This window comes from Xiphophorus couchianus, chromosome 4, assembly GCF_001444195.1.
Source record: "Xiphophorus couchianus chromosome 4, X_couchianus-1.0, whole genome shotgun sequence".
NCBI lineage: Eukaryota > Metazoa > Chordata > Actinopteri > Cyprinodontiformes > Poeciliidae > Xiphophorus > Xiphophorus couchianus.
Genome location: NC_040231.1, coordinates 23,200,491 through 23,226,178, shown reverse-complemented (window position 1 = coordinate 23,226,178; position 25,688 = coordinate 23,200,491). Strand labels below are relative to the sequence as shown.

The following is a 25,688-nucleotide window of genomic DNA, read 5'->3' as shown; positions in this document are numbered from 1 at the left end:
ATCAAGGAAGAAGGTTCTAGGACAAAGAGGGGATCATTAAGACTGAGCTCAGACGCTCAGCTTTTCTTGTGGATGTAGCAGAAAAAATCAGAAGTCCAACCACCAATAACTAATCAGGTCTTTATCTCCCACTGGCGAGGCCTGCTTCAACAATAGCAGATTCAGATGGCTGACTTAGCTCTTTTTTTGCCTTGGTGGTCAAAACCGTCAAGTTAAAAGTACTCAAGTCACAAAACCTTTTTTAGTTTGTTTGATTATTGAAAACAACAAAAACAATTTTACTGTAAAATTGTTTGTTTTCACCCGAATAACAAACTAAATAAACTATATTTTATTGAAACAAAACTGTCTTCTGATTTCTTTTTCAAAGATCTGTGTTGAACCAAACTATAAAAAAGGGAAAAAAAAGTGTTGTTTTTTTAAAACTGCATTAACCACCTGGGCGGATGAATCAAATTTATTCTGTTTGTGAAATGTGGTCCAGGGGCCCCAACAGATCCCAGAGCTACACTTAACCAGATTTGTACAAAATTCTACATGCCAACGGGTAAAAATTTGTTTGTATTTGATTTAATTTTTGGTGCATCGCAAGTTTTAAAACAGTGTGGAAAAAACAAATCTATTTTTCTATAGTAAGTGTAGAAAGGCTGTCCATACTGATTGCCTTTCCCTCTTAGTTTTCTTTTCTTTTAAAGGCAAACATTAACTAGCAATACAGAGAGATTAGTGTAGCATTGTGGTGCCAATATCTCTGTGCGGCATATTCATTCAGCTGGATGTTAAAAGTGCTGATAAGTTCAGGAGCCACTGACAGCTTGTAATTATTCTTTTGAACCTGAGAAGAATGCAAACATCTATACAATCTAGACACCCAGAAAGCTTTTAATTTAGCCCAATTTGGCCCAATTACAGCCATTTTAGACAAAAATCTACAACCTTTCTATTCTAGGAGTTCAAGAGAGAAACCAACACATATGTAACCCTCTATTATTCTCCACATTCATCACAGAATCGCCAAATCATTATGCATTTCAATTTGTGTGAATACAACAAGCCATGCTTCTCTGACATCCTAATTTCTTAACACTTTTGATTATGTCACATCACAATGCTTTTACCTTTGTTGCAGTTTCCTAATTCTGGCATTCTGTGTAAAGTTTCTGATCCTGTCATGTTATCTTTAACAATCTGAGCAGCGTGGGGGTAAGCTTCTTCTCTGTTTTCATAAAAGAAAAGACCAGAACAATAGCCGCCTGCCTGCGTGATTGGCGCGTGGACACTAATTACTTCATCTTCAGGGCATTTTCTGACAGGCGGCTCACCAGGGTGACAGATGAGTGTTAAGACATTAAACTTTAGCCGATAAAAGACAGAAGGGCAGCTTCCAAAAATACACCTACAGAAGAGAGCGCCTCTCTTTCTGTGGTGGGATTGAATGTTAAAGATTATGTAAGAAATAAAACCAGACCTTAATAAAATAAATGTCTGTCCACCTCTGAGTTGTGATCTAGCACACCATATCCTGGAACAGTAACACATTTTTTTCACCACAAGCTTTAAGATATATTATTTGGGTTTTTGTAGGATGTACCAACACAATAAAAGCACAAATAAAAATCTGGAAAGTGTGGTGTGCATTTGTTTTCATCCTCCCCCCAGTCCACACTGTGCAAAGACACACTTTGCTGCAATTAGTCTCTTGGGGTAAATCTCTACCAGCTTTGAACGTCTAGAGAGTTTTCGCTCATTCAAATTAGCTCCAACACAGATTCACAACTGTATTTAGGTCTGGGCTTTGACTTGGCCAATGCATGAATGTGATCTAAACCAGTCCACTGTAGGTCTGGCTGTATGGTTACAGTAGTTGTAACTGCTGGCAGGTGAACCAGCTTGAAATCCTAAAGTATAATAGTTGAAATGTTAACAAATTTTCCACCTGAGCCATGGATCTCTGCAGCTCCTAAGTTACAATGCTCTCCTTGGTTTCTGTGTTTAATTCTGTCATTTTCTGGCCTGTCAATTTGCATAAACAGGATTGTCTTTGTAGGTTTGCAGCTGCGCTGTACCGCTCGTTTCGACTGGTGATTGATGCATGAAGGTAAACTTTATTTATTAGGTAAATGGCTTACATTTGTACAGCACTTTATCAAGTCAGAGGACTCCAAATCGCTTTACGCTACATTCAGTCTTTCATACAAACATTCACACACTGATGTTGGTGAGCTGTATTGTAGCCACAGCTGCATAGCGTATTTATAAAACAGCCGTGGAATAAATCGAGGTTTGTGGTTTTAATGTGACAAAACGGGAAGAAGTTCAGAATCTTTTGTAATGCAGCATCCGAAGATAAACACAAATGTCTGACCTCTGACAGGGAGACGGGCACAACCAGGTAGTTTCCTCCTTTCAGAGCCAGTTGACCTTTGTGGAACAGATCCAGAGTCAGCTGGAGATAGAGGATGGAGCCGTGGCTCCGGGTCGAGAGGTTGCTGCTGAACTTGCTGAGGAGCAGAGGATCAGGAGCCGAGCCTGTCGGCGTGGTAACATTAGCGGCAATCTGGCTGCTGCCGCTGACCCGGTGATGGATGTAGTCGCTCAGGTCAGCTCCCAGATCGCTGCTGTCTGGCAGGATGTCCAGAGAAATGCCAGCGAAGGGAAGGAGCGTGGTGATTTCCTGCACAGGAAGAAGACGGCTTAATACATATACATCAATATTTAGAGAAGCATCTCTTTGGCACTTAAGCTAAACATAAAAGCACCAAAATTCTGGAGCCATTATTCAAATGCTGTTGTCTCTGACTCATGCAGGGCCATGGGAAGGAGTACAGTAAATAGTGTGACAATGACTCAAGCTCCGCCATTGCTCACAGGCATCTCTCAGATTCACATTTCAGCTTCTCTCTTGCCATCTCCAGCTGCTCAGTGTTGGCTAAAACAGGCTATGATGAACAAAAAAAATTGTTTCTCAGTCAATAAGTGCTTCAATTAAAGAAAACTGACATTTAGTTTCAGGAACACACAGTGCATCCTGGTTGCAAACTGTGCTTTGCTTAACTCTTTCACTGCCCTCATTGTTTTTAATGAAACTTCCCGTATATTGAGGATGAAGACGCAAGACTACAATAACAGTCCTATTTTTAAATTTTGCCATCTTTTTTTTTTCTGTCTTCGGACACAGCTTGAGGAAAAGGACTCTAACATGTTTTGTATTCCTCCAAACTCTAATTTAATTGTGTAATCGGCTGGCGAGCTGTCAAGCTCCATGCTCCCAGCAGACTCCCGCTAGCATTACCAACAATTCAGTGTGTAATCCATGCAAGCTTTTGGAGGCTTGGCTTCGGTATAGGACAGATGTGCCTACTGTTTGGTGAGATTAGCAACCAGATTGAGAAAATACATCAGACTACAGAGAGCAGCGGTGCCAAACTCTGAACGCTATCGCCTAGTAACGTGGTGGGAAGAGCACAGCATGCTACCATCCAGCAGTTCAAGCAGTGCAGGAGTAAGACTTTACACAAAGATGAAATTGCAATAGATTTGACACAATTTTGAGACAATCTGTACAATGCTCATTTAACTCAGAAAGATTTCACACACGCAAGGGTCTACATCATTTAACAAGATTCCACTCAACACATTTGAAATACTTTCCCCCCACTAAGTCAGCATTCACAGTGAAATTTGAAAATTATGCACAGAAACTTGTACATTCTGTATAGGAAATACAAAAAGATAAATAAAAAATCCAATCAGTTGATTGCATCTAAGCCTGCCTTTTCTTTGCAAGACAGCAGTGGAATAAAGCTTTTTTTTTTTCTTTTTTCCCAGGGAGGTGAGAAATGCGGTGCACAGAAAGACGATTATTTGTCATTTCGAGATAATCAGCATGGACTATCTCTTGAGGGAAGCACAGAAACAACGGCATCGCAGACAGCCTCGTCAGTGTGAGTAATGTGGAGAAATTTTATTTTTTTCAATTACCTTTTGGTATTTATTTAGCTGACAGGTGTAGAATGGATTTGCTTAATCACGAAGAGGCAACATAGACACAGTGGTGTTGAATGCTCATCTGAGCGTGACTGTTTCTGTCTAACATTATCAAATGTCTTATTTTATCACAGAAACAGCCAGCTGGAGAATTATCTGTATGTGAAATACTATCAAATATGCTAAATATAAAACTTTTTGACAGGAGGCCTCGGTAATAAAAAAAAAAAAGAAGAAGCTATTTTCACTTGTTCCGAGTTTATTCTGACCACAGAGTGGGACTGAGTGGGTGGGAAATGAGGGAAACACAGATGTAGGGAAGCAGAGGAGGAGGAGAAAAATCTTTTTGGCTTATGTGCACAGTGAGCAATATTAACCTTATAAAACAGGCGCCACCTTGGAGTGCATTATTAAGTTTTTATGGGACATGACTGTATGATGTGACAGTCAATGACAGAGCTTAAAATACAGGTAGAGAGGCAGGATTCCCGCACAGTCATGTGCCTCCAGTGTTTGTGGGGGGATATTTTAGGATTACGCAGAGGAACAAAATAGAACAGAGCCATTGTATGCTGCTACCTCCATCCACCACACACCAACTCACCACCAGCCCCGTCCTGACCGTGACCACCAGCTTCAGCCAGTGGGGAAACTTGGAAATTATTTTGGTGATAAACGTAGCGACTGTGTCCCCATAGTCCGGCTTATGAAACTCGGCTTCGTTGAGACTGTCGACCAGTATGATGTAGTCTTCCTCAGGAAGCCTTCGCTCTGAAAACAGGAGACAGAGAAGAAACGGAGAGACTGATGCACAATGACCTGACATCGATGCTGTTACCCTTGTAAACGAGTGAGATGTTGATGAGATTGGTGCATCTTTCTCTAACGGCACAGGATGTAATGAGAAAATGGTTGATGTATCTTCAGCTGAAAGAGGCCGGAGGCCATTGTTGCAAACTGACTTGATACACAAAGTATCCATCATGTTTCACATTATCGAAGCTGTCAAGCCATTTCCACAAGGCTGCGAGGACCAGACAACCCACACTCACTCACACGAGGGCCTCTCCAGGTTTTTTTTCTCTTTTTCTCTGACCTCTTTAATAGAGATGAAATAGACAAAACACTCCTCTTCTCAGACTGTGGAGGGCCCCGGCTCTAATAACACATCCATCTAGCTGACTAACTGCACCATGAGAAAGTGAGCCTGTGGCTAATGAGCCCACAACATCCGAGGCCCCCCCTTTAACATATTTGGTGACCTTGAAATCCCGGGGGAGGCCGATGATTCACCAGGGCAAATATAACACTCATTGTTCCTCCATCTAAAATGACAACACATCCGTTTGAACGCTTTAATGTTTCCAGCCGCTGACCTTAACTAGGGAAAATAATCTATGAGCCATCATAGTATCATTAACAGGCAATTTCGCACAGGAGATGGACCGTTAGCACGCCTGAAAGCTGAGCCTATTAAAAGCCAAAAAAGTTATTTAGATTCCAACGTCACATTGTTTCCCTCGGTACCTTTGCGCAAGCTGACCAGAGGCTCGAGGACGCCCTTTCTGAAGGCAGCGATGGGATCTTGAACGCAGGAACGCAAGCTGAGCTGATTTTGTAAGTGTGGCTCCTGTGCCAAGAGTTCCCGGTACGGGGCAAGCTGAGGCGCTCTGGCCAGCAGGGCGGCGACACTGTGGACGAACTCCGGGACCAGGCAGGTGTAGGTGTTGTCTGCCTGGCAGAAGTGGTAGGCTACCACCTGGCAGGGGAAAGCAGAGAGTGAAACAGTGTAAAACTGAAGTGCAATCTGAACCTCCTTTTTCGCAATATTTAATTAATGTTGCTGGCAATATCTGGTGGAAACCAGAAAGGCTGTAAATATGGAAAAAAAGAAAAAAAAAAAAGTTGGACAAGGAGGGGGAAGGAATGTGTGATTTGCCCATAAAATAAGCAACATGAAGCTGGAGACGCTACTGAGAGAAACATTATGTGAAAGTAAGACCATACAGACTGTTCTGTATGTCTGAATATTTCATTCATCCATCTAGTTTCAGCTACCGTATTGAAATAAATAACAAAAATGTTTTGTTTTTTTTTCTGCTTCTGTTTTCAAATAAAAAATAGCAATATATCTCCCGTAGTCCCAAGAGTTGCTCAAGGAGGTTTTAATTAGGAATTTTTGGTGGGACTGTGAATAAATGTCCTAATTTTTTAACTATAGTGATGATATGATCTAACAGCCTGTCTTGGGGATCACTCCTAAAAGGCTTTTGTTTTGCTAGATCCAACCAGTACAAGCAGCACACTGATAATGAAAGCAAAGTAAAAGTTTTAATAGGAAGTGTCTTGTTAGCCAGCAACATCTCATGTTCAGTTTGCCCATTTACTTATTTATTACATAACTTTGAATCCCTCATATTGTACCAATACCAACGGTAATCAATGTTTTGTAATGGACGTGGTTTCCTGTAATTTTAATGAAATAACAGAAAAAGTGTCAGAGTGCCCTGTATGACAGCACAGATTAATGTATTACAGAAATAAACATATCTAAATTTTCTCATTATTATGTACTGCAGTGTTTCATCTTGTATATTTTACTTTTACAAAAGTATATTTTAGCATTAATCGTCCAATACCAAAACTGAATTCAGCTAACGACAATTTCATTTTTGAGTTTTCGGCCCAATTTGCAATAATTTACAGTAGCTGCACCGCTTTTAAATTGGAGGAGTGGAGACAACACAGCTGTATAATTTAGAGCCTCTGTTTGCATTCCTTTAAAAATACACAGCAGAGGTTCAGGTTAATCTACAATACATGATTTTAAAGTATTGAGTGGTAATGTAATAACACAAAGATATAACACAAGAAAATGTCTGCAGAAAGTAGTGACTAAATGAGCCATAAAGTAGTTTTTTTTGTGTGTGTGTGAATCTCAACCAGAGCAACTGTACATACAGCAGATTAACACACAATTCCTCTCCCAACAAACAGTCAGAGCAAACGCAAGCTGCTTTATTCAGGCAGGGGACGAAAAAGAAAAGTAACGAGAAGAATAAAACCAAAAGAATAAAACAAGCACTACTGATGAGACCAGGAAAAAAAAAATTATTTGCTTGAAGGTTCGCCGTTTCTCTGTGGTGTTTCTTTTTGCAGCAAGAGCAAATACTCCAGGTCTGATTGATTCCAGGTCTGAATGCGAGATATGGGTAGTTCACACACATCATCATCAAAGATTTTGCTTTTGAGCAAACATCCTCACCATCACAAGCAGTCTGACTAGTTCCCATGGAAACTCTTATTGAGGCCAAGTTAGTAAATTTAGAAGCTTCTATGTCATCTATGCATGCACTCTGCAGCGTGTTCCACATGTGCCCAGAAACAGAGACCAACGCTCTGACATTGGTGTCACAAATGTGCAGCCGTGCAACTCTTTGAACATAAGACAAAAAAAAAACCAAACAGAAAAACTACCTCCAACTATCTAAATGTCTTGTATGATGCTGGATACACTCATAGATCCTTCGAGTGCTGTTTAGAATGCCTTATGTTATTGTTATATTAAAAAAAAGAAATAAATAAAACTGGCAAGACTACTGAGAACAAACAAATGAAAAGACACTGAGGGCATTCCTATAATATGAATGTGATTTCTTCCTTTCATCTGGTGTGAAAGGTGCACCAACTGCAGGTGAGTCAGCATTCTGCTCAGCAACAGCATGAGTAACCATATAGACATGTTCTCTGAGATAATACGAGTGTGCAGTTGTGCTTTCTCCTGAATGTGTGTGTTATTCCAGTTCGATTTCTGAGAGAGGAACTGCTGTGAGAAAAGGGGTGAGCTTGGAAACAGAAACTTGGTTTGGGTCCAGCATTGAAATCTGGTTTAAAAGTGTGTCGCTCCAGGCATTAGAGGAATAGTTTCATGATCGTCTGATTGCAAAATATCTCTCATTTCAAAGCAGTGCTGTCTTTAGAAGAAACTGTGAAAAAGGTAAGTCAGTTTGCTTAAACATACAAGCATCTTAATGTCAACCTTCAATCGCCTCTACAAATCACAAAAATATGAAATATAATTTGCTTATTGGAGTAAAATTTCAAATAACCCCTTCAAATAAAAAACCTGCCATTAAGGTGAGAATTTAAGTTTCTTACTTCAGATTAAAAATGTTTCCAGTGTTGCATTTTATCCCTTGAAGAACAAAGAGTGAATATTTCTCTGTGAGTTCAAGGTAGAGAGTTTAATGCACACTTTTATAGGTTTACAGAATAAATTACTGCAATTCTGTTTTCTGGGCTTCCAGAAGAAAACAAAAAAAAAACAACACAGTCCCTCTACAACTACAGCAACATTTATATCCATTAATGCTGACAAAGACCCGAAAGGAAGCTCCCATTATCCCATTTATTTCTAATTCTCTCCTTTGGTTACCTGAATGTTTTAAAATTGATGTTAAGGTACTCTAATGAGTTTTAAAGTGATTAATGGTTAAAACCCTCATATGTTTCAGATGTGCTTTTATTTTACAAGCCACCCATATCCTTCAGATTGTACCTTTGTTCATACCTAAAGAACAAAAACATTACTTTCTTATTTCTACTTTCTCATTGCTTTGAAATATATATATATATATATATTACAATATTTATTTTATCATGGTAATAATTATATCAGCTGTTTAAATTAAATATGAATCTTATTTTATTGCTTATATTTATTACCGATCAGTCTTCCCACTATTGTTACAATTTTAGAATCCGTGACTGTTAGGATTTGTATATCTTCCTTCAGCATCTCTTCATCCTCATCATCAACAACACAATCACAATTTCTAACTGTCACCTCTGTTTCCTTTTCAGTCTTGTATCTGTCATTCCTTTTGTATTTGTTTCTTTTGTCATTTGTTTGATTTTAATCATCTCCTGTTCATAGCAGTCTGTTTATATATATATATATATATATCTTTCTTTTTAAACCAACCAGTTGGTAGCCTATAGCTTTAGATACTAATTTATGAGAAATGAAGAGAAAGCTTTTATTTATTCCAAATAAAAAAAAACAAAAAGAAAATGTAAATGCATATAAATTTTCATATTACCTTGGCAGCCAGGCATCTCACAGCCTCCTTCCTCTGTCCTGCATTATCACTTGTTCCTGCAGCAGAGCTCTGCTTGACGCCAGCTGTAGCAAAGCACAAACCAATATCAAGAAATGCATAGCTGACATAAAGAAAATCAGTAAAATAAATGAATAATTAGAACATCTCTATGCTGGAAAGCATTTACTTCTCCTGGAAGCTGGATTGGAAACAACAAAATCAAGAAAAAAAAAAGCTTTAATCATCGACTCACGGAGCTTCTTTCTTGCCTTGATGTATCCTTTTGTCAAGTTAAAATGAAATGACATTATATAGTAGAGATATCACTAAATAATGCAACAGTGCTGAAAATAAATGCAACCCAGCCTTTTCCATGCTACTTTGCTTTTATCCTTCAACCTGACAATACTCAGGTCTATAAGCAAGACACATCAAGAAAATAAAATTCAAATTTGTCCCTTCCTGCATTTTCATCATTTCTTCAAGATAAACTTTCAGCACGTCGCAGCATGCACCGTGCACTTGTGTGCACAATCCACTCGCATGAGAGGGCTGTCTTCGCATTGTTCAGACAAAAGAACAGTTTCTGTGCCACTCATGGGAGGAAGAAGAGAAAAAAAAATAATAAATCTCCCTCTTCTTACAAAACTGCAATCAGTAGACAAACCTCAGGGGAGAACTTGAACAAAGATTGTGTGACCTAGTTGCTAACTACTTGTCAAAAACTTTTTTTACCCCAATAACTCAAAAGATATTGAATGAATTCAGTTTAAACTAATCTTAAACTAATCTTACATTTAGGGGAGGATTTGGGGCTGTGGGGGTCACTGGCGGCTCCCTGTGGCGTTCGCATTCCGTGGCAGCTGAGCGTCACAAGCCGCCAGATGATGGCAGTCTTGCCCGATCCGGCGTTCCCCACTACGACTGCGCCACGGCCCTCGCAGGTGCTCGTTTTCCTCAAGACTTCCTCCAGCCGTGCAAATAGCCAGTCCCGGCCGACGAAAGGCGTTTCTGCGGTGACCCCGGGGACTTCGAACAGCAGCGGTTTTAGCATTATGTCTGTTTGCTTGAATGGCACCAGTCTCCCTGCACACAATGAGAGGGCAGAGTTCACACAGTTTGAGAGTGGATAACTTTATGCACTCTTAAGAGATGGGGAGAGGGATTTACAGAGGGATTTTCTGCAACCTACTGAATGAAAAAATACCCCAAAGTGAAACCAGAAAGTACCTTTGGAGTCGTCGCTTGTGCGCCCAGCTGTGTTGTGCTTTCGGACGGAGCCCCGGTGCCCCGAAGCCCTTTGGTTGTCCAGATAACTCAGATCCTCCAGTCGAGTGGAGCTTGTTGCTGTGCAGAGAGAATGGGTTGGAAATAATTCAGTGTGTGAGAAACATGCAGGAAATGTGCATAAATAAAAAAAAAACACCTGCATACTGCAGATATGCAAGTCAATCACTGTATCCATGGAGATGTGAGGCATAAACAGATAAAGACACAAGTTCAGTGACCTTGAGGAGACAAGACGGAGAATGCAGGAATGAACATATCTCACATTCAGTAATCTGAATCTGACAAAGCTGTAAAATGCCTTTTGTACCTTTGCCGAAAGGGATTTTGACAAAGGCGTCAGAAGGAATACATCTGATTGTAATGCAAGAATGTGTTGGCCAACCAGAAGCCAACTTGGGAAATGAGAAACGCTTCATTGAAGTTCTCAAAAACAAAAAAAGTAGATGTCTAAACACCCACATTCCAACTATAAACCCACTCACACCACAGAGTTTATCATAGCCTACTTTCTGCAGTTTTAATGATTTTTATCTGAGTCTTCTCTCCATGTTGCAGGAAACAATAAGAACTAAATGGGTCGCGCACCTTTTAGTTTTTTGCAAAAAAAAAAAAAAAAAAAATTTCTGAATTTTTCAAAACATCCAGCTGCAAAACTGAACCAAAAAGAAAGAAAGAACAAGTCGACTGTATATTAACAAAGCTCTGATGACACAAGACTTGATGATGCACATTGGAAAGTGTCTGTTATTATTACTGCCAAAGTAATAATATTACTGCCAAAGTAATAATATTACTGCCAAAGTGTAATGTATGACCACTAAATGTTTAATCACACCTAAATGTGGGCAAACAAGTACAGTAAATTCTAGCATTTATAGTCTAATCTATTTTGTAATACCTAGGTTGGTTGTATAAAAAACATAGCAAATATCTTACAATGTTTAAAATGCAAATCATCAAGACCATACGATACAAAAAAGCTATTAATAAAACTAAATGAGTTCAATTTAACCAAAGCATGGTGCTGCTTCAGCTTTAATCTGAAGTGACGAGTCATGGTTCACTGTTAGCTCTGCAGGTGAGGAGTTTCACATGTCGACCTCTCATGCAGGTGGTCCCGGGAGGTTTTACCTAAAGCCACCTGATAATTCCCACTGTATGGTTCACAAGTTGTCAAAAAAAGTAGCTCTAAGGTTGCTGAGCAACTGAGGACCCTTAACATGTAAGCAGGTACAAATACATCCGAGGTAAGAACTTTTTTTGACATTTTCAAAGTTCATTAGATTCAGTTTCTCAAGACGATAGAGGAGAGGAAAACAGAACTAGAAAGTGATGCTCTCTCTGGAGAGACACAGAAATAGCTTTAATAATAAGCTATAATACTTTTTGTTACTGTGTGATTATCACCATATGAAAAACATTTACATGCTGTAAAAATCAGTTCATTTTACGGTTTAGCTGCTTTTCTGGCTGTTAAGCTCACAGGGGGGGAAAAAAACCTTCTATTCTAGTTTAATCTGTTTGTAGTTCCTCTCTCTCTCTGAGTTTAATCCAAGCGGTTTATGAATCCAAGCATGGCAGAGAACCAGCTAAATAGATTACATCCACTGCAAGTAGAACTGTTTCTGCTTACTGGAATGAAACTTGTTTTTATTATTTTACTCATTTTTAAGTTTTTAGCTTCTAAAGTTTCTAATTATTTGTGTGTGTGTGGGTGAATTGGTGTATTAACTTTGTTACACAATGTGCTTATTAAGATTTTATGTGCCAGACCCAGCAGAAGTACAACAACACTGTAACAGGGAAGGAAAATGGTACATGACATTGTGCTTTGGTGTGTGCCTCTACCAGCGTTGGACATCCAAAGACTGAAAACTGTGCAAACTTTGATATTTTTATAGTTCAAGCTCAGTCATGGTGAATGAAGAGTCGGTGAATAAGTTCACAATTTATTTTTTAGCTCACATAGTTTTCTTCTAGGACTGCTCTGTATTCAGCATCACTATAACTCATTTAAGCAACCAGCTTCCCTTTCCCTACTGTAAAAAGAAAAAAAAAGCATGTCCCACAGTATGATGCAGCCACCACCATGCCTCACAGTGTGGTTAGGATTTTGAAGGAGACGTGTGGCGTGAATTTTCTGCAACAGAAACCGCTGACAAAATGCTAGGCCAGGAATATTTTTTATAACCTAACCCTAAATTACAACTTTACCTCTGCCTTATCTGGTGTTTTCCTTTGTCTTCATTTTGCTGTTTGTTCTCCATTGACAAACATCCGATGCCTTCACAGACACGTGGATTTATACTCAGGAGGATTCTGCGTAGAGTCATTAGATTACTTCTAAAGGCAGCTGGTAGCACTGATACATATATGCAGAAGAGAAATGGTGTAAAATCTGTAAATCTGATATTACGGTTGTCTCTAATCTGCTCAGAGTGAGATGAATAAAAAGGGAGAATCCTTTTGGGCTATAAAAGACCAGAAAACGGGCGGTACAAATTGTGCCAAACTTATGTCTCATAGTTCAATAATCTTACAGTGCAGTGATAGTACTAACATTTTTTTTAAATGTATGTGGCTACTCTTTAGCGATACAAGCATTTTTCATTTCTCATTTATTTCAAACAGCAAGATAGAGACACAGAAATGTATTAAATTACTGTACATCCTTCAACCCACACTTCTAAGACCGTGTTCTTCTGATACATCTGCTAGCCCTATGTGTCCATCATCCTCCAGAAGAAAAGTGTTACTGTGAGAGACTGTGATTGAAGGCTTGTGAATATTATAATTTACTGGGCTGTTAAGAGAGCATAAAACCTGTTCTGTGAACAACATGGGCCTCCCTTATGCGAAACATATCAGTTTGAATCACTATCATGAAACTAATAATACAACTCGATCGGTGTGGTGCAAGCAATATGCAGCAGAAAAGTAAAATAATATATTTAAAAAAAACACACACACACACATTTCTTCCACCAGGCTGCAGAAGGCTCTTAGGACATGGCACATGCATGAAATTACAAACAAGAGTGGAGAATTGCAGCTTGAAAGAACATCCACAGTGAGAGGACGGAGTGCGGAAAAACGGTGTGAAGGAGGTGTGGAGTGGGAAGAGAGAGAGAGATTACTGGCTAAAGACAGCCAGGCCAAATGTCTGAGAGAACCAACGATACAGTGAATGAGTAAAAACATGTTTTCAGCCAGTTTGACACAGAGAAACCAGAACAACTCATCCTTCCACCCGTTCGAGGTCCAACCTATCCCACACTCACTGCCCACCTTCATCCTTGCTGCTGATGACTGTTTAGCTCATTGCCCCAGAACACTTGTTGATCCTTCAACACTTTAAAGGTTAGCTGTTCAGCCCAGGACAAGCCCCCGGCGTCTCTGAGAGGTTAACATAATTTAAAGACGTATTGCAGGTGACGCAATCACTCGGGCTAAATGTTTCTACTTCAGAGGAATTCAGAAAATGGGGTTTATTTTAAAAGTGGATTTGTCACAAAGATTATATTCAGAAATTTCTGACTAATTATGGTTTCAAAATGCGTGTAAAATAAAGAAGAACCAGTACTGTTATTAACGTAATGCCATTTTGAAAGTGCTGTCACTAGGGATGCACCGATTTATCAGCCAGCCGATTTATTGGTGCCGGTTTCCTTAATTTTGAGAGATCAGCAACCAATAGTTGCATGTAAAGCCGATCTAATCCCCCAAGCTCATCTACCTCGGTCTAAAATGTCTAAAAATCAACCACTGTCCTCTTCTGCTCTGCCTGTAGAGAGGTGTGACTTTCGAGAGGAGATGCTTTCATAATAAAATGTATGGAATTTTATGTTCACAGGCTCCATCTATAAGCTTTAAATAGCTTCTTTGGAGAAGAAGCTATTTTGCAGTTATGATCTGTGATCTGTATTATCTGGTACGTTGGTATGTTGTAAGCTCATCATATAAATTGTGTGAGTGAATAAACTGAAAAAAAATTTTTAAAAAATAGACCGGCCCACCCGGTCATGTCTTCATGTTTACAGTTAACAATAGTCACCCCACTGTTGCCAACTCAGCAATTTCCTTGCTATATTTAGTGAGGTGGCAGACAAAAACAAATTATCGGAAGCAACAGATTGGGTTTTGTAAGGATTGGTAATTGGTGATCAGTCAACAAACTGCAATCGGTGCAACCCTAGCCATCACTGTTATGCAGCTCAGTGCAGACAGCATGCTGGAGCAGATAGCCTGACTAATTAAATTCCTAAATATTGCTTGGTAAACTGCTGTCGTTCAAGGAGCAGAACTGCAAAATTTTATAACATTGTGCAAAATAAGAATAGTTACTTTAATATCTAGTGTTAAATGTCACTGATGTTTACATATTCAATTCTGTCAAAAAACAACACATATACTGAATAGTTAACATTATTAGAACTGCAATAAACATATTATGAATGCAATACAATCAAAAGCATTTTAATTAAATCCCAATTGGAAAACACAGTAGTCATGTTTAATCTCATTATATCTCTGACTTTACAGCAAAATTTCCTTCTCAACAAGCATTTTGGATCACTGGACAGTACAAAGGATCGAGTCATGAACTCTGATACTGGGAGAGAGTTCATGACTCTCTCCCAGTATGACAGTGTGTTGACAGTGGCAAGGAAAACTCCCTCTTAACAGTGAAAACGTACAGCTGAACCTGCCCAGTGTGACCGGCTATGTTCTATCATCCACTGGGGTTTGAGATGACAAAGCAGATGCTCAAAAACCACAATTAAGTCAGTTAAAAAAAACAACAGAAACCACCCTATAAAGTCGGATTTCCTGCTTAGACAGTCAGAGGTTTCCTACCAACCTCAACTTCAAACCCCAATACAAAGCCTGTACACAAAACATGTGGTAATACCTGCAGCTTATCTGCACTTGTCTCGGTTGTATGTAACTACAGTAAATGAGTCACAGCCGCAGTACTGAGCAACATCTGTTTAAACACATGTTCCTTCATGGTTACAATGCCTACAATGCCGGAAAAGCACTACGTAGCTGAAAATATTCAGCAACATCACCGTGATCAACAGCAGCAAAAGCCCATTGGCTTTCTCTCACTGAAGTTTGGTAAGACGCCATTCACAGACTTGAGTTCTGATTTCCAAGGTATTTCAAAGGCAGTATTAGGAACAGCTACAACTTAATAAAGTCAGCAAAGAGACTGGAAGCAAACAAAATAAATAAATACATCTAAAAAAAAAGAGAGAAAAAATAATAAAAGCGCAGTTAAGGCTAACCAATTAAAATGTCATTCCCACTTTTCAATTCTGTCATAGCTGTTACATTTCTTGAAGGATTGCAGAAGCAATGATTTTGCTAAATATTATTTCATTACACGACCTTACTACAAGAACATTATGACACCAGCTTACAGACAGGATTTAGGCAAGGCAACATTAAAACAAGATTTACTACAGGCTCTGGGATACCAATGGGCTGCTTTTGTTAAACTTTCATCTCCATCCATTCAATAGAAGCAGCAGTTTTTAAATATATAAATTTATCAAGTCAAACCCCCACAAACTGCTCAGTTTGTAAAGCTGGCGAATAAACTTAACTGAAATGAAATGTGTCAGCCAAATAAATTGTTTCACTTCAACAGTAACAATGTGTACCTTGTAAAAATGCCTGCTCTCACCACAGTTCTAGCTGCAAAGGAGCAAATACATTACCAGGGGCTTCTCATTCAGAACAAACCAAACAAAAAGCTGAAGGAAGCTGAGAAATAATATTACACGCTTGTTTTGCAGAAAAACAACACAGTAACCCATTCTGTTTATCTCATTTACACAACAGCAACTGTCACTTTATGGAAATTTACAAGACAAATGGGCCAAATTGATGTCCCAGTTTTAGAGAATCCAAATGAAATTCAAGATTCTGAATCAAATTCAGATACATTCGAAACCTGCAAGAACTTCTCGCCCCCCTCCAGGCCCTGACTTTGCCTCAGGCTCTCTCTCTGCCAACATCTCCCATAAAGTTCACCGCTATCTATAAAGTATGATAAAACATGCATTTTGCATTAAATGAAGAACATATCTGTGGAAATGTTACTGCAACCAGAATCGGATTTACAAGAATGTGGCCCCTGAGCTTGAGCCAGTTTAGGTGCCTTATCCACAACAGAAGAAATTGTCCTGCTAATGCATTAATAGGTAGAGCAATGCAGTTGATACATGATAGGTTCAATACTTCCCCTGAGCAACAGCTACATGTTGTTCCCCCCAAAATTGCTATAACTTATTTGTTTTCAAATACTTAAGTATTGTTTAAATTCATAAAAATCCCAAAATATTATTATAATTCATTTGGCATGGGCCTATACATTTTATGTTTATGTAATGTTTTGCCTTTTAAACAATGTAAAACACACATTCATAAAAAAAAATAAATAAATAAAAGGTCTTTGGGGCAATGAGCTACTGCCCCGGTAAACTCAATCTAAAGTCAGGCCCACCAATCTGGAACTATAATTTCAAATTATGAACACAGTAACAACAACACCTGACTATCTAGCCTTTCAACTGACAGTAAAATTAGACCTCAGCATGGTCTCTGAAACATGCACTAGTTTTAATGTGTGCTTGAGTTTTAATTTAAAGGCAGCATTTTGTGTATTTAAACTGACTCACACAATTATAGTTCTGCTACAACAACGTTTTTCATCCAGCAATAAGTTAGAATTGCATGTGATCTTGCGTCGTTAATCATAATGCGCATTTAGCTGCATGCATTTGAATTCCTAATGAATTTGAAACGGGATTGTTGCAGCCACTGTACATGCGGCTTGGTAAATCTTTATTCCGAAATTCATCAAGAGTGTCTAAATGAAAGCACCAGCTGACAGAAAAAAAAAAACAAAAAAAAAAAAACTGGCAGGCATTACTGTGAATCGGCTCCTTAGGGAATCTCTCCTTTTTGCTTCCACCACAAATGAACTGACATCTAAGGGAAGAAAAAGAGCCTCGCGCACCAGCAAAAGATCGTGACTGTGGAGAGAAGGGGAGGGGCGGCGTTACTTTTATGACAACTGGAGGCCTCCCAGGACTTTTAACTGGTACTGCTCACTGAGCGTACCCAGCCTCGGTGGTAAGTAGAGCACCAGTTCGAGGTGCTCTGCATCGCAGAGATCTCGCAGATTATGCCTCTACTGTATTTAGAAAGTGGCGAATCAACAATCAATTCAATCAATTTGCCATTCACACCAGATTAATTCCTCCATTAATTAATCACCCAGGTCACAGCTGCTACATTTATGCGCTCATTAGCCGACTTCATGTACAGTATAATGGGAGCTTAGGCAACTCTTTCTCACTAATTGTGTCTCATTTGTTTAAAGTTTATGAAGGTGTGAAAATGGGCGCAACGTGGCATAAAGAAGCGTTAAGATCGGGACTATTTTCAGATTTCCTGGAGTCTCTGCTGCTTGATTAGAGGCTTCAACTTAAATGTGATTCAGAGAAATTCATGGAAGTTTATGAGCTTTGTACTGTGCATAAAGGTGGGTCTGACTGCAGAGTTCTAGCTACATCTGCCATTTTCAAAACTCCTCAAGCACACAGCACGTCTCTGTTAAGCTGTACCTGCCACTGAATTTGGACGGGGCATCACGAGCGAGGAGAGGCCCTGAATGTGGTGCTGCGGGAGGGGTCTTTTCGGTGCTGGTGGAGTCCTAGGCTCCATGATCTCACTCCTGGGTAAGACGTCAGGTTGTGGAGCTGCCAGATTGTCTCTGGTTTGCCCGGGATGGCGGTCGTCGCCCGCACTGTCCATGACACCGCCGCTGCCCCCCGGGCCCTCCTCCTTTGTCAGAACGTCGCTGGAAGTGCTGCGCTCCTCATTCTCAGAGGAGCTTGTGATGGTTGCTGAAATGGGGAAAGAAAATCTGGTTGAAATATGCTGAGAATAGCTTGAGTATGGTTGTAAACTTTTTTTTTAATAAGATGTAAAATACAACACGCATTTTACCTAATCAACAGAGAAAAACAGGAGACATGACCTCTTTGATCAGCGGGCCTTCATTGCACTTGATGTGTCTTTTGTAATCAACTATAAATACAAACTCTATTTAAGGAGAAAAAAGTGTCCTATTTTGAGAGAATCAGACCCATACGCAACAAAGACAGCAGTGTCCCAGTTTTGACAGCAGGGAGCTGAAGCCTTAAGGCCGAGGTGGCACAAGCGGCTCAGAAAAACCACATGTGAGGTTAGGGTGTATGTTTGAAGATTTAAAACCTATTTATGTTCAAGCAACTTTAAAGACTTTTAAAAAAAATGTCAATAGTTCCACCATGCATTAAATAGATCAATAAAAATAGATCATATATATATATATATGTATATATAGCCTATATTATTTTTTTGTTTTTACAGCTGACTGTGTTTTCTCGTTTACTGACACTCCTGCAGCTGCTGAAGAAAAATAAAAACATCTGAATGTGGAAAAATACAATTTAAAGACGTAGCATATCCACCTATAATTCCACTATCCTTGCTCTCCAAGGTGGAGGTGGGGCTCTGAGTTGGAGGCCCAGGACTGCTCACAGAGATCAGTCCAGAAGTAGGACAGGGGGTAGGGCTGTGTGCAGGGCTGGATAGAGTCCCACAGGGGCTGCTGCTGGAGCCACGATGAGGAGAGGATAAGGGTAAAGACTGGGGAAGGGACTGGCCTCCAGCACCGGTGCTCAGGGTGGATGTGGGGCTCTCTGTACAAGGGGAAGTGGTACTGCAGGTAAGAGTTGAGCTGGGACTCCCCCCTTGGGCAGAGGTGTCACCCTAAAACAAATAGAAGAAAGAAGAGAAGGAATTTCAACAACATTTTGTATATAATACAAAATGTTGTATTATATACAACATTTTTGTATATAATACAAAATGTATCCGATAACTTAGAGAAAGGTGAAGGAAATGACTACTTCAAGTAAATGAAACGAAAGGGCTTCTACTACTACACATTCATGGGCAGAGGTAATTGTACTCAATTAAGAGTACTTGAACATATTTTTACTCAAGTAAACGTAAACCGCAGCCATCCAAAAAATTACTCAAGTAAGAGTAAAAAAGTATTTTGTAAAAAGTCTACTCAAGTACTGAGTGACTCATCAAATTATCATTTAATATTTACAAATTACACCGTCAGATGGACCGAAATACAAAATTTAATGGAAATTTTGGTATATGAAGGACCAAAATGACAATAATTTATAAAAGTAACAAAAAATAACAAAATCAGGCTAAATATTTTTTTTTCCAAATCAGCTTCTTTCAACATAAAACGTATGTGACTGGTGAGTTTTTGGTTAAACTTGTTTGTTTTTCATTCAGTGGGTAAAGAATCCAGAAATTTTACTCAACTAAGAGTAGCAATACTTCATAGTAAAATTACTGACGTAAAAGTAAAAAGTACAGCACAGTAAAATTATTCCTAAAAGTTTTGTTTTTTTTCAAAAAAAAGTTGCTCACGTAAATGTAACTGAGCAAATGTAACTAGATACTACCCAGTTTTGTTCATGGGTGCACTTAGGTTTACCCTTTGTCTGTAATGGTGTATTTTTTTATGAGATGCTGGAACTTGTTGCATGTTTTTAACACACAAAATATTTGCAGAATGTGGTAAATACCGTTTCGTTTAAAATGTAAAAACTCTGGAACAGTTAAGGAAGCAGCTCTCGCAAACATTCACAGTTTAAGTGGATTTCTTCTATTTCAAAATGACGGTGAATTAATTCCATAATCCATCATCCTTTTTTGACAAGAATCCCATCCTTGTGAAAGCCCTTGCCTTCATGCTAATGCATGGGAAGGAGGAGATTTAAAGAAACAGACAGATAGGAATCGAAATGTATCATTTTCACAGTTTTCATAATGAAAACTAATTTAGTTACTATAGAAATGCGCAATTTACTCCCAAACCAAAGTTCTAACATGCTGCTGCTTCCCTCAGATCTAAAGGAAAATAGACAAATCTGATAGTAAATAGTTTTTATAGCTGCAATGAGGTAATATTATAATTTACGATGCTAAGCTGACATAATTTAAGTACAGGACACAACCAAAACGGAGAATAAATCTGTTAAATAAATACATTTTGAGCACAAAAAGTTTATTATAATATAAAAATCCGCAAATGTATGCAAAGTTAGAACCACAGGGGTAAAAACCCTCATTGCAAAAATCAATAAATAAACGTCCTTATTTGCTTTTATCATACATCCTGGGAGATTCTGGTCCTAAACTGCAGAGTTTTAGAAGAAGAAGCAAAACTAACCCCAGCTGAAGATCCCTTACCCTTTCATTTAATTGAGTGGATTTACAGTCTCCTCATTACTGATGCAACATTTCTGCAACACAGAAACTGTTGGGAGGCAAAGCGGTGGAGCTTAAACAGCTCCTTGTTATTCCCTTTATACCAGAGCCTCATCTATCTTAGCCGGGACAACCCACATTCCTCACATGAACAGTGCTATCTCTGCAAAGCTGACTGAATCTGGAGCTCAGGTGGTGGAAAGAGGCTGAGAAAATGGGCCAAGGCTGAGCAAGGCAAAGGCACAGAGATGCACAGAGGGGTTAAAACCTGTCGGATGCTGAGTAGAAATGGAGCTCTGTGGACGATGATAAAAAAGAAAAGAAAAAGAAATCTACTTTTGTGTAGATTATCTTCATAAAATGACTCTATTAAAAAAGAAAGAAAGGCAAAGAAATCTATATTTTTCATGCTTAATGACCTGAGAGGGCTGTAAATCAATGCACATCCCACCTTCTTTTCCCTCCTATCCTCCATAGGAGAGCTAGCAGTGCTGCCCGTTGCTTCGCCCAATAAGAAGCATAGTCTGGTCATCAGTTCCTGGGTAGAAAGGGAGGAGCCGAGGTGGGGCTCCACTTGGAGGTCTGATAGGGACACAAATCAATACTTTGTTAATAATGGCAAAATGGGAGAACAACAACCAAAAGAAGACAGACGATGCCTGTTTTAGCTCCGTTTTGCTCGTGAGGTTCCCACACCTACAAGATATGTATGCATCCACAGGTCAGTATGGACCTCCCTTGTCACCCGCACCCCCCCACCCACCCAATCCCCCAGCTGCACCAGTTATGCGGGAGGTTGTGTGAGGTTCCCCGCGTTTACGCCTGCCAGGTGCTCTCTGTCGAGAGACGGGCGGCGAATTTCAACGAACTCAGCGGAGAGCTCCAGCTCTCGCCTGCACCGTTTCTCCGGGAGAAACTGGGCCGACACGAGCCATGTGCTGCATTCATTCATCACTGTTTAAGCCTCCCCTCACGCAATGACCCCAGCCCATCCGAAGCGTGTGCTCAACCTCAGCAACAAAAGGCTGTAGCAGAGTTGTTGTATTTGTAACTCTCTGTGCCCACCGTTACGTTACTACGTCATCTTACCACATTTATGTAGTGGTCTCAGCTGAGTCACATGAATACCGAGTAGGCATAACCCCCCCCAAAAAACGAACAAGAAAAAAAAACAAAAAACAGGATGACAGAGCATCACAGATTACAGGAACAGTTCACTCCTCCTCACAAACATCTTTTCGCTAAAACATCACATTCATTTCTCACTCCCTCCACTGCTTCTTTCTCATTCTGATTTATATTTGAAGATCCTGCACCACATTACTTTTTTTAATTCATATATATATATATATATATATGTGTGTATATATATTTTATTCTTTTAGACCACACAATGTGCCAATCACAAGACTATAATTGAAAGACAATTAAGGTTGATTTCAAGGGGAAAGCTTCACCAATTTTGTTTTTGCACGTTTCACACATCAACAAGCAGCAGAAAACTTAGCTGAATATGTGCACTTTAAAGAGGTGTAGAGGGAGGAAAAGTTTCCTTTCAGTTAGCATAGTCCAATCTGGAGTAACATGAGGACATTTCTGCATGTCCAGTACTATTCATCAAACCACCTGGCAGTTGCCAATGGAAACGGGAAGCTGAGAGGTGCCTGGCAACTGGGAAGGGAAGATGCCTCACGAAATCTGCTTAGCCTAAGGGTAGCCCTCTGGTCAAAAACACAGGGAAAAAAAAAAAAAGCTCGAGGAGGTGTATTTACACCACGGAGGCTTTGATGTAGCAAAATCTGCGCAAACAAAATTTAGTGAGGACTCAGAAGACAAAACAGCTCGTCGCTTGAAACCACAAAGACAATTTTTGCCCTACACACACATCTTTGAGAAAAACTTATTTTAAAGCCTTCGGGGTGTAACTAGCATGCAGACAAAACACACTTTCTTTTTTCTATTTCACCTCATTCCTTCCTCTGCCTCAGCCCCCACTCTGACTCTTATTCAGCTTCATTGATCAGTACCTGGGGAAACAAATAAACAGCCACGATGCTAAAAACACACCCATGGGCTCCGGTTCTCACCTCTGTGGTCCGGCTTGCCACGGCAGGAAGCAAAGATGAGAGCTTCTCTCGTACTGGAAGAGCCGTCCACATACTCCGGCTTCCTCGCCCGTCCTTTGGCCACGGCAGAGAGGCAGGAGGAAGAGGGAGGAAGAGCAAGCCAGGGTGGGAGGCAGGGATTGGAGGGTGGAGAAAAGGAGGGATGAAAAAAGTGAGTGAGAGAGAGAGAGAGAGAGAGAGGGAGATTAAGCCTGCCCAGATGAGATCTGCGGTGCAAAATTTTGAATTGTGTCCCAGGAGTATACAGCAGAACGTACACAGAGAGGGCCACGCATGCAAACGTTATTCACACTATTGTGGGTGTTTATCTATGACATATTAATGCCTCTGCTGTGTGGCGGCGTGTGTGTGTGAGTGTGTGTGGTAGGGGAATCGGTGCTCTCTCATGTGTGTGGGTGTGTCTCAAATTATGCATCAGCATCTCAGGGTTGTTGGAAGCAGGTTCTCCTGGAGAGGAGATGAGACGCTCAGGGATGAGGCGTTTGCAAACACGGGAGTGTGCTAATTTGGTATTCTCGGGGGGGAAGTGACCGTTTGAATCGTGTGTGTCGACAGACTGAGGGAAAACTCTGCAGAGTAACACACTGCAGTTATATCTGATTGTACATGACTGCCAAAGAATTTGGAGGCTCGGGCGCTACGGACGTTAACTTACTGTAATTTTCCCTTCCTATTTGCTCAGGCTGCGGCAAGGATTCATGCAATGAAATGTAATAGGACTTCTTTTTTCTGAATGGCTAGCTGGACTTGCTAAAAGATACTGCCACCTACTGTTTCTCCAAATGTAAAGCATCCCTGATACATGCAGGAGCAATCAACATTACTGTAGTTTTTGAACTTGCTCAAGAAATGTGCTCACTTTAAAGTTCCTTCGCTTGCAAACTGTACAGTCTTTTCACTCTTCCAGTTTTTGAAAAAAGGGACCAAAACAATAAAAATGTACTTTCAAAACATTAACATGTTCCTTAAATCCAGCTGCAATCAAGGAGCCCATCGGAGAAGCAAGGGTGCACTTCCTGGAAATCTTTGCAGCATTTGCAATTTCAAACAAAATTAACAGTGATAATTTGTCTGACAGAAGACAGCTGCACGGATTTAGAAATACTGCTCTGATGATAAGCATGATCAAACTGTGCAAGTAGGACTCTTTTCTCAAGTGCTCGCTGTCTCATCTGCTTCACTCTGTCACTCCCTCGGCTCCTGATTTTTGCTTTGCAGTCGGGAGGGAAGAGGAGGAGAAGAGAGGAGACGGGCTTGCAGAAACTAAGAAATAAGAAGATGGTTACATCAAGGAGAGGCTCTCTCTTTGACCTATTTTTAACACATGATGTGCTCCACCGTTTCTTTTATATTCAGGATTCTAACTGATTTAAGCAGAGATTAGGATTATTTATTTAAACTGCACTTTACATCAACCAGGAAAATATTTTTTTAAAGATCTTTCTTCATTAACTTTTTATCTCATGTGGAAAGGAAGAAAAACATGTTTTTAAAAACCCTGTAAAATATCAAAAACTACATCCAACAATACATAAAACCCGTGTGATGTTAAGCAAACTATAGCCAAAACTGTATTTGCTTTGAGTACTCTCATCAATTCCCAGATTATTTAGTGTACAGATCCAAAACAATAAGATGCCTTGACATTGAGCAACCTAATTGGGGGGCATTGCCTTCAGTTGTTTCTCTGAATTATTAACTCTGACAATCTGTCTCGCGTTTTTGGGGCCCGGAGGACCTGCACTTGTGCTTTCTGTCACGTATGGAACAACTGAACGCACTGAAGCTCCCTGCTTAACAAAGTGGAGCCATGCAAAAGCATCTTGCTCCCTTTACGGCTAATCCCTCACGCGCAGCTCTTTATCACTCAGACGTTGCTTTGTGTTGATTACTTTAAAGCGACCCACCTTGGAACTTGACGCAGGACTGGGAGGAAACTATGTCGCCCTGGCGAGGGAGAAGCGGGGAGGATGGTAAAGAAATGGACACGCCTTTAGTCAATCTCTTCCGATTTAAATGGCTGCCATTACGGCCGTGGTGGTGAGTGGCACGCTGGCCGCTGCCTCTTTGCTGAATGCAGGGCATGTGCACCTCGACGCCTGCATGGAATAGATGGGGAAAAAGTGTAGATCAGTCAGAACTTTGACCAGGAAGATGGCCATATCTCTCCTTCCTGCTCGTATATCCGTTCATAATGGTAACATTATAATGTTGACTGCAACAGAAGCATCTAAGCCTAGGCTTGAAACTTTGAAATGACATCAAGCAACACTCTAAATTCTTCTTAAAATTTATAAATAAAATGTTAAAATGGTGCGGGTAGTTTTGTAATAAATCAGTCTTTGGTAAGCCATTAGTGTGATGAGTAAACTAGAAAGATATGCTATAAATAAGTTATTGTAAATCTACAAGATCACTAGAGATAAGACGAGATGAAGTGGTCTTTTTTCAAAAGATTAGAGTCATGCCAGCGCGTACTGTAAACTCACTATATGAATTTAATGAGACTGACACAGTTCTCTGTCCTCCTCTCTGTTCTTTGCTTCCCAGAGCAGCGCAATATTAAATATTAATGAGCAACATGGTTGCTCAAATACTGAGCTCTACTTATGTTCATGTATCTTCGCCGTGCATGCTGAAATCTTCTCTGTACTGCTGCAAGTTGACAAGTTCAGCCCCTGAAAAATACATAGGGCTTCCAGAGCATGCTAAAGATGCGAGCTGCTAATTCACTGACAGCACAACAAAACATTCAGTGTCTGCAGCATCTCTGCAGATTAACCTTATCTGCTTTGTATAGCCACTCACAAATTCTTTTGGA

At 40.0% G+C, this 25,688-nt stretch overlaps 1 protein-coding gene across 2 annotated transcripts in view; it reads right to left on the bottom strand.

Moving 5' to 3' along the window:
- The window catches only part of LOC114142467 (protein TANC1-like), a 39,929-nt gene that overhangs the window by 13,493 nt on the left and 748 nt on the right, over nt 1-25,688 (bottom strand). For both annotated transcript variants that reach the window (XM_028013763.1, XM_028013765.1), the window contains exons 3-13: nt 24,775-24,966; nt 22,829-22,921; nt 21,193-21,323; nt 18,911-19,211; nt 18,020-18,301; nt 10,320-10,436; nt 9,885-10,175; nt 9,090-9,172; nt 5,515-5,746; nt 4,592-4,758; nt 2,366-2,674 (exon numbers count right to left, since the gene is read on the bottom strand). In XM_028013763.1, coding sequence (XP_027869564.1) covers nt 2,366-2,674; nt 4,592-4,758; nt 5,515-5,746; nt 9,090-9,172; nt 9,885-10,175; nt 10,320-10,436; nt 18,020-18,301; nt 18,911-19,211; nt 21,193-21,323; nt 22,829-22,921; nt 24,775-24,966 — 2,198 coding nt within the window. The remainder of the gene's footprint in view (nt 1-2,365; nt 2,675-4,591; nt 4,759-5,514; nt 5,747-9,089; nt 9,173-9,884; nt 10,176-10,319; nt 10,437-18,019; nt 18,302-18,910; nt 19,212-21,192; nt 21,324-22,828; nt 22,922-24,774; nt 24,967-25,688) is intronic.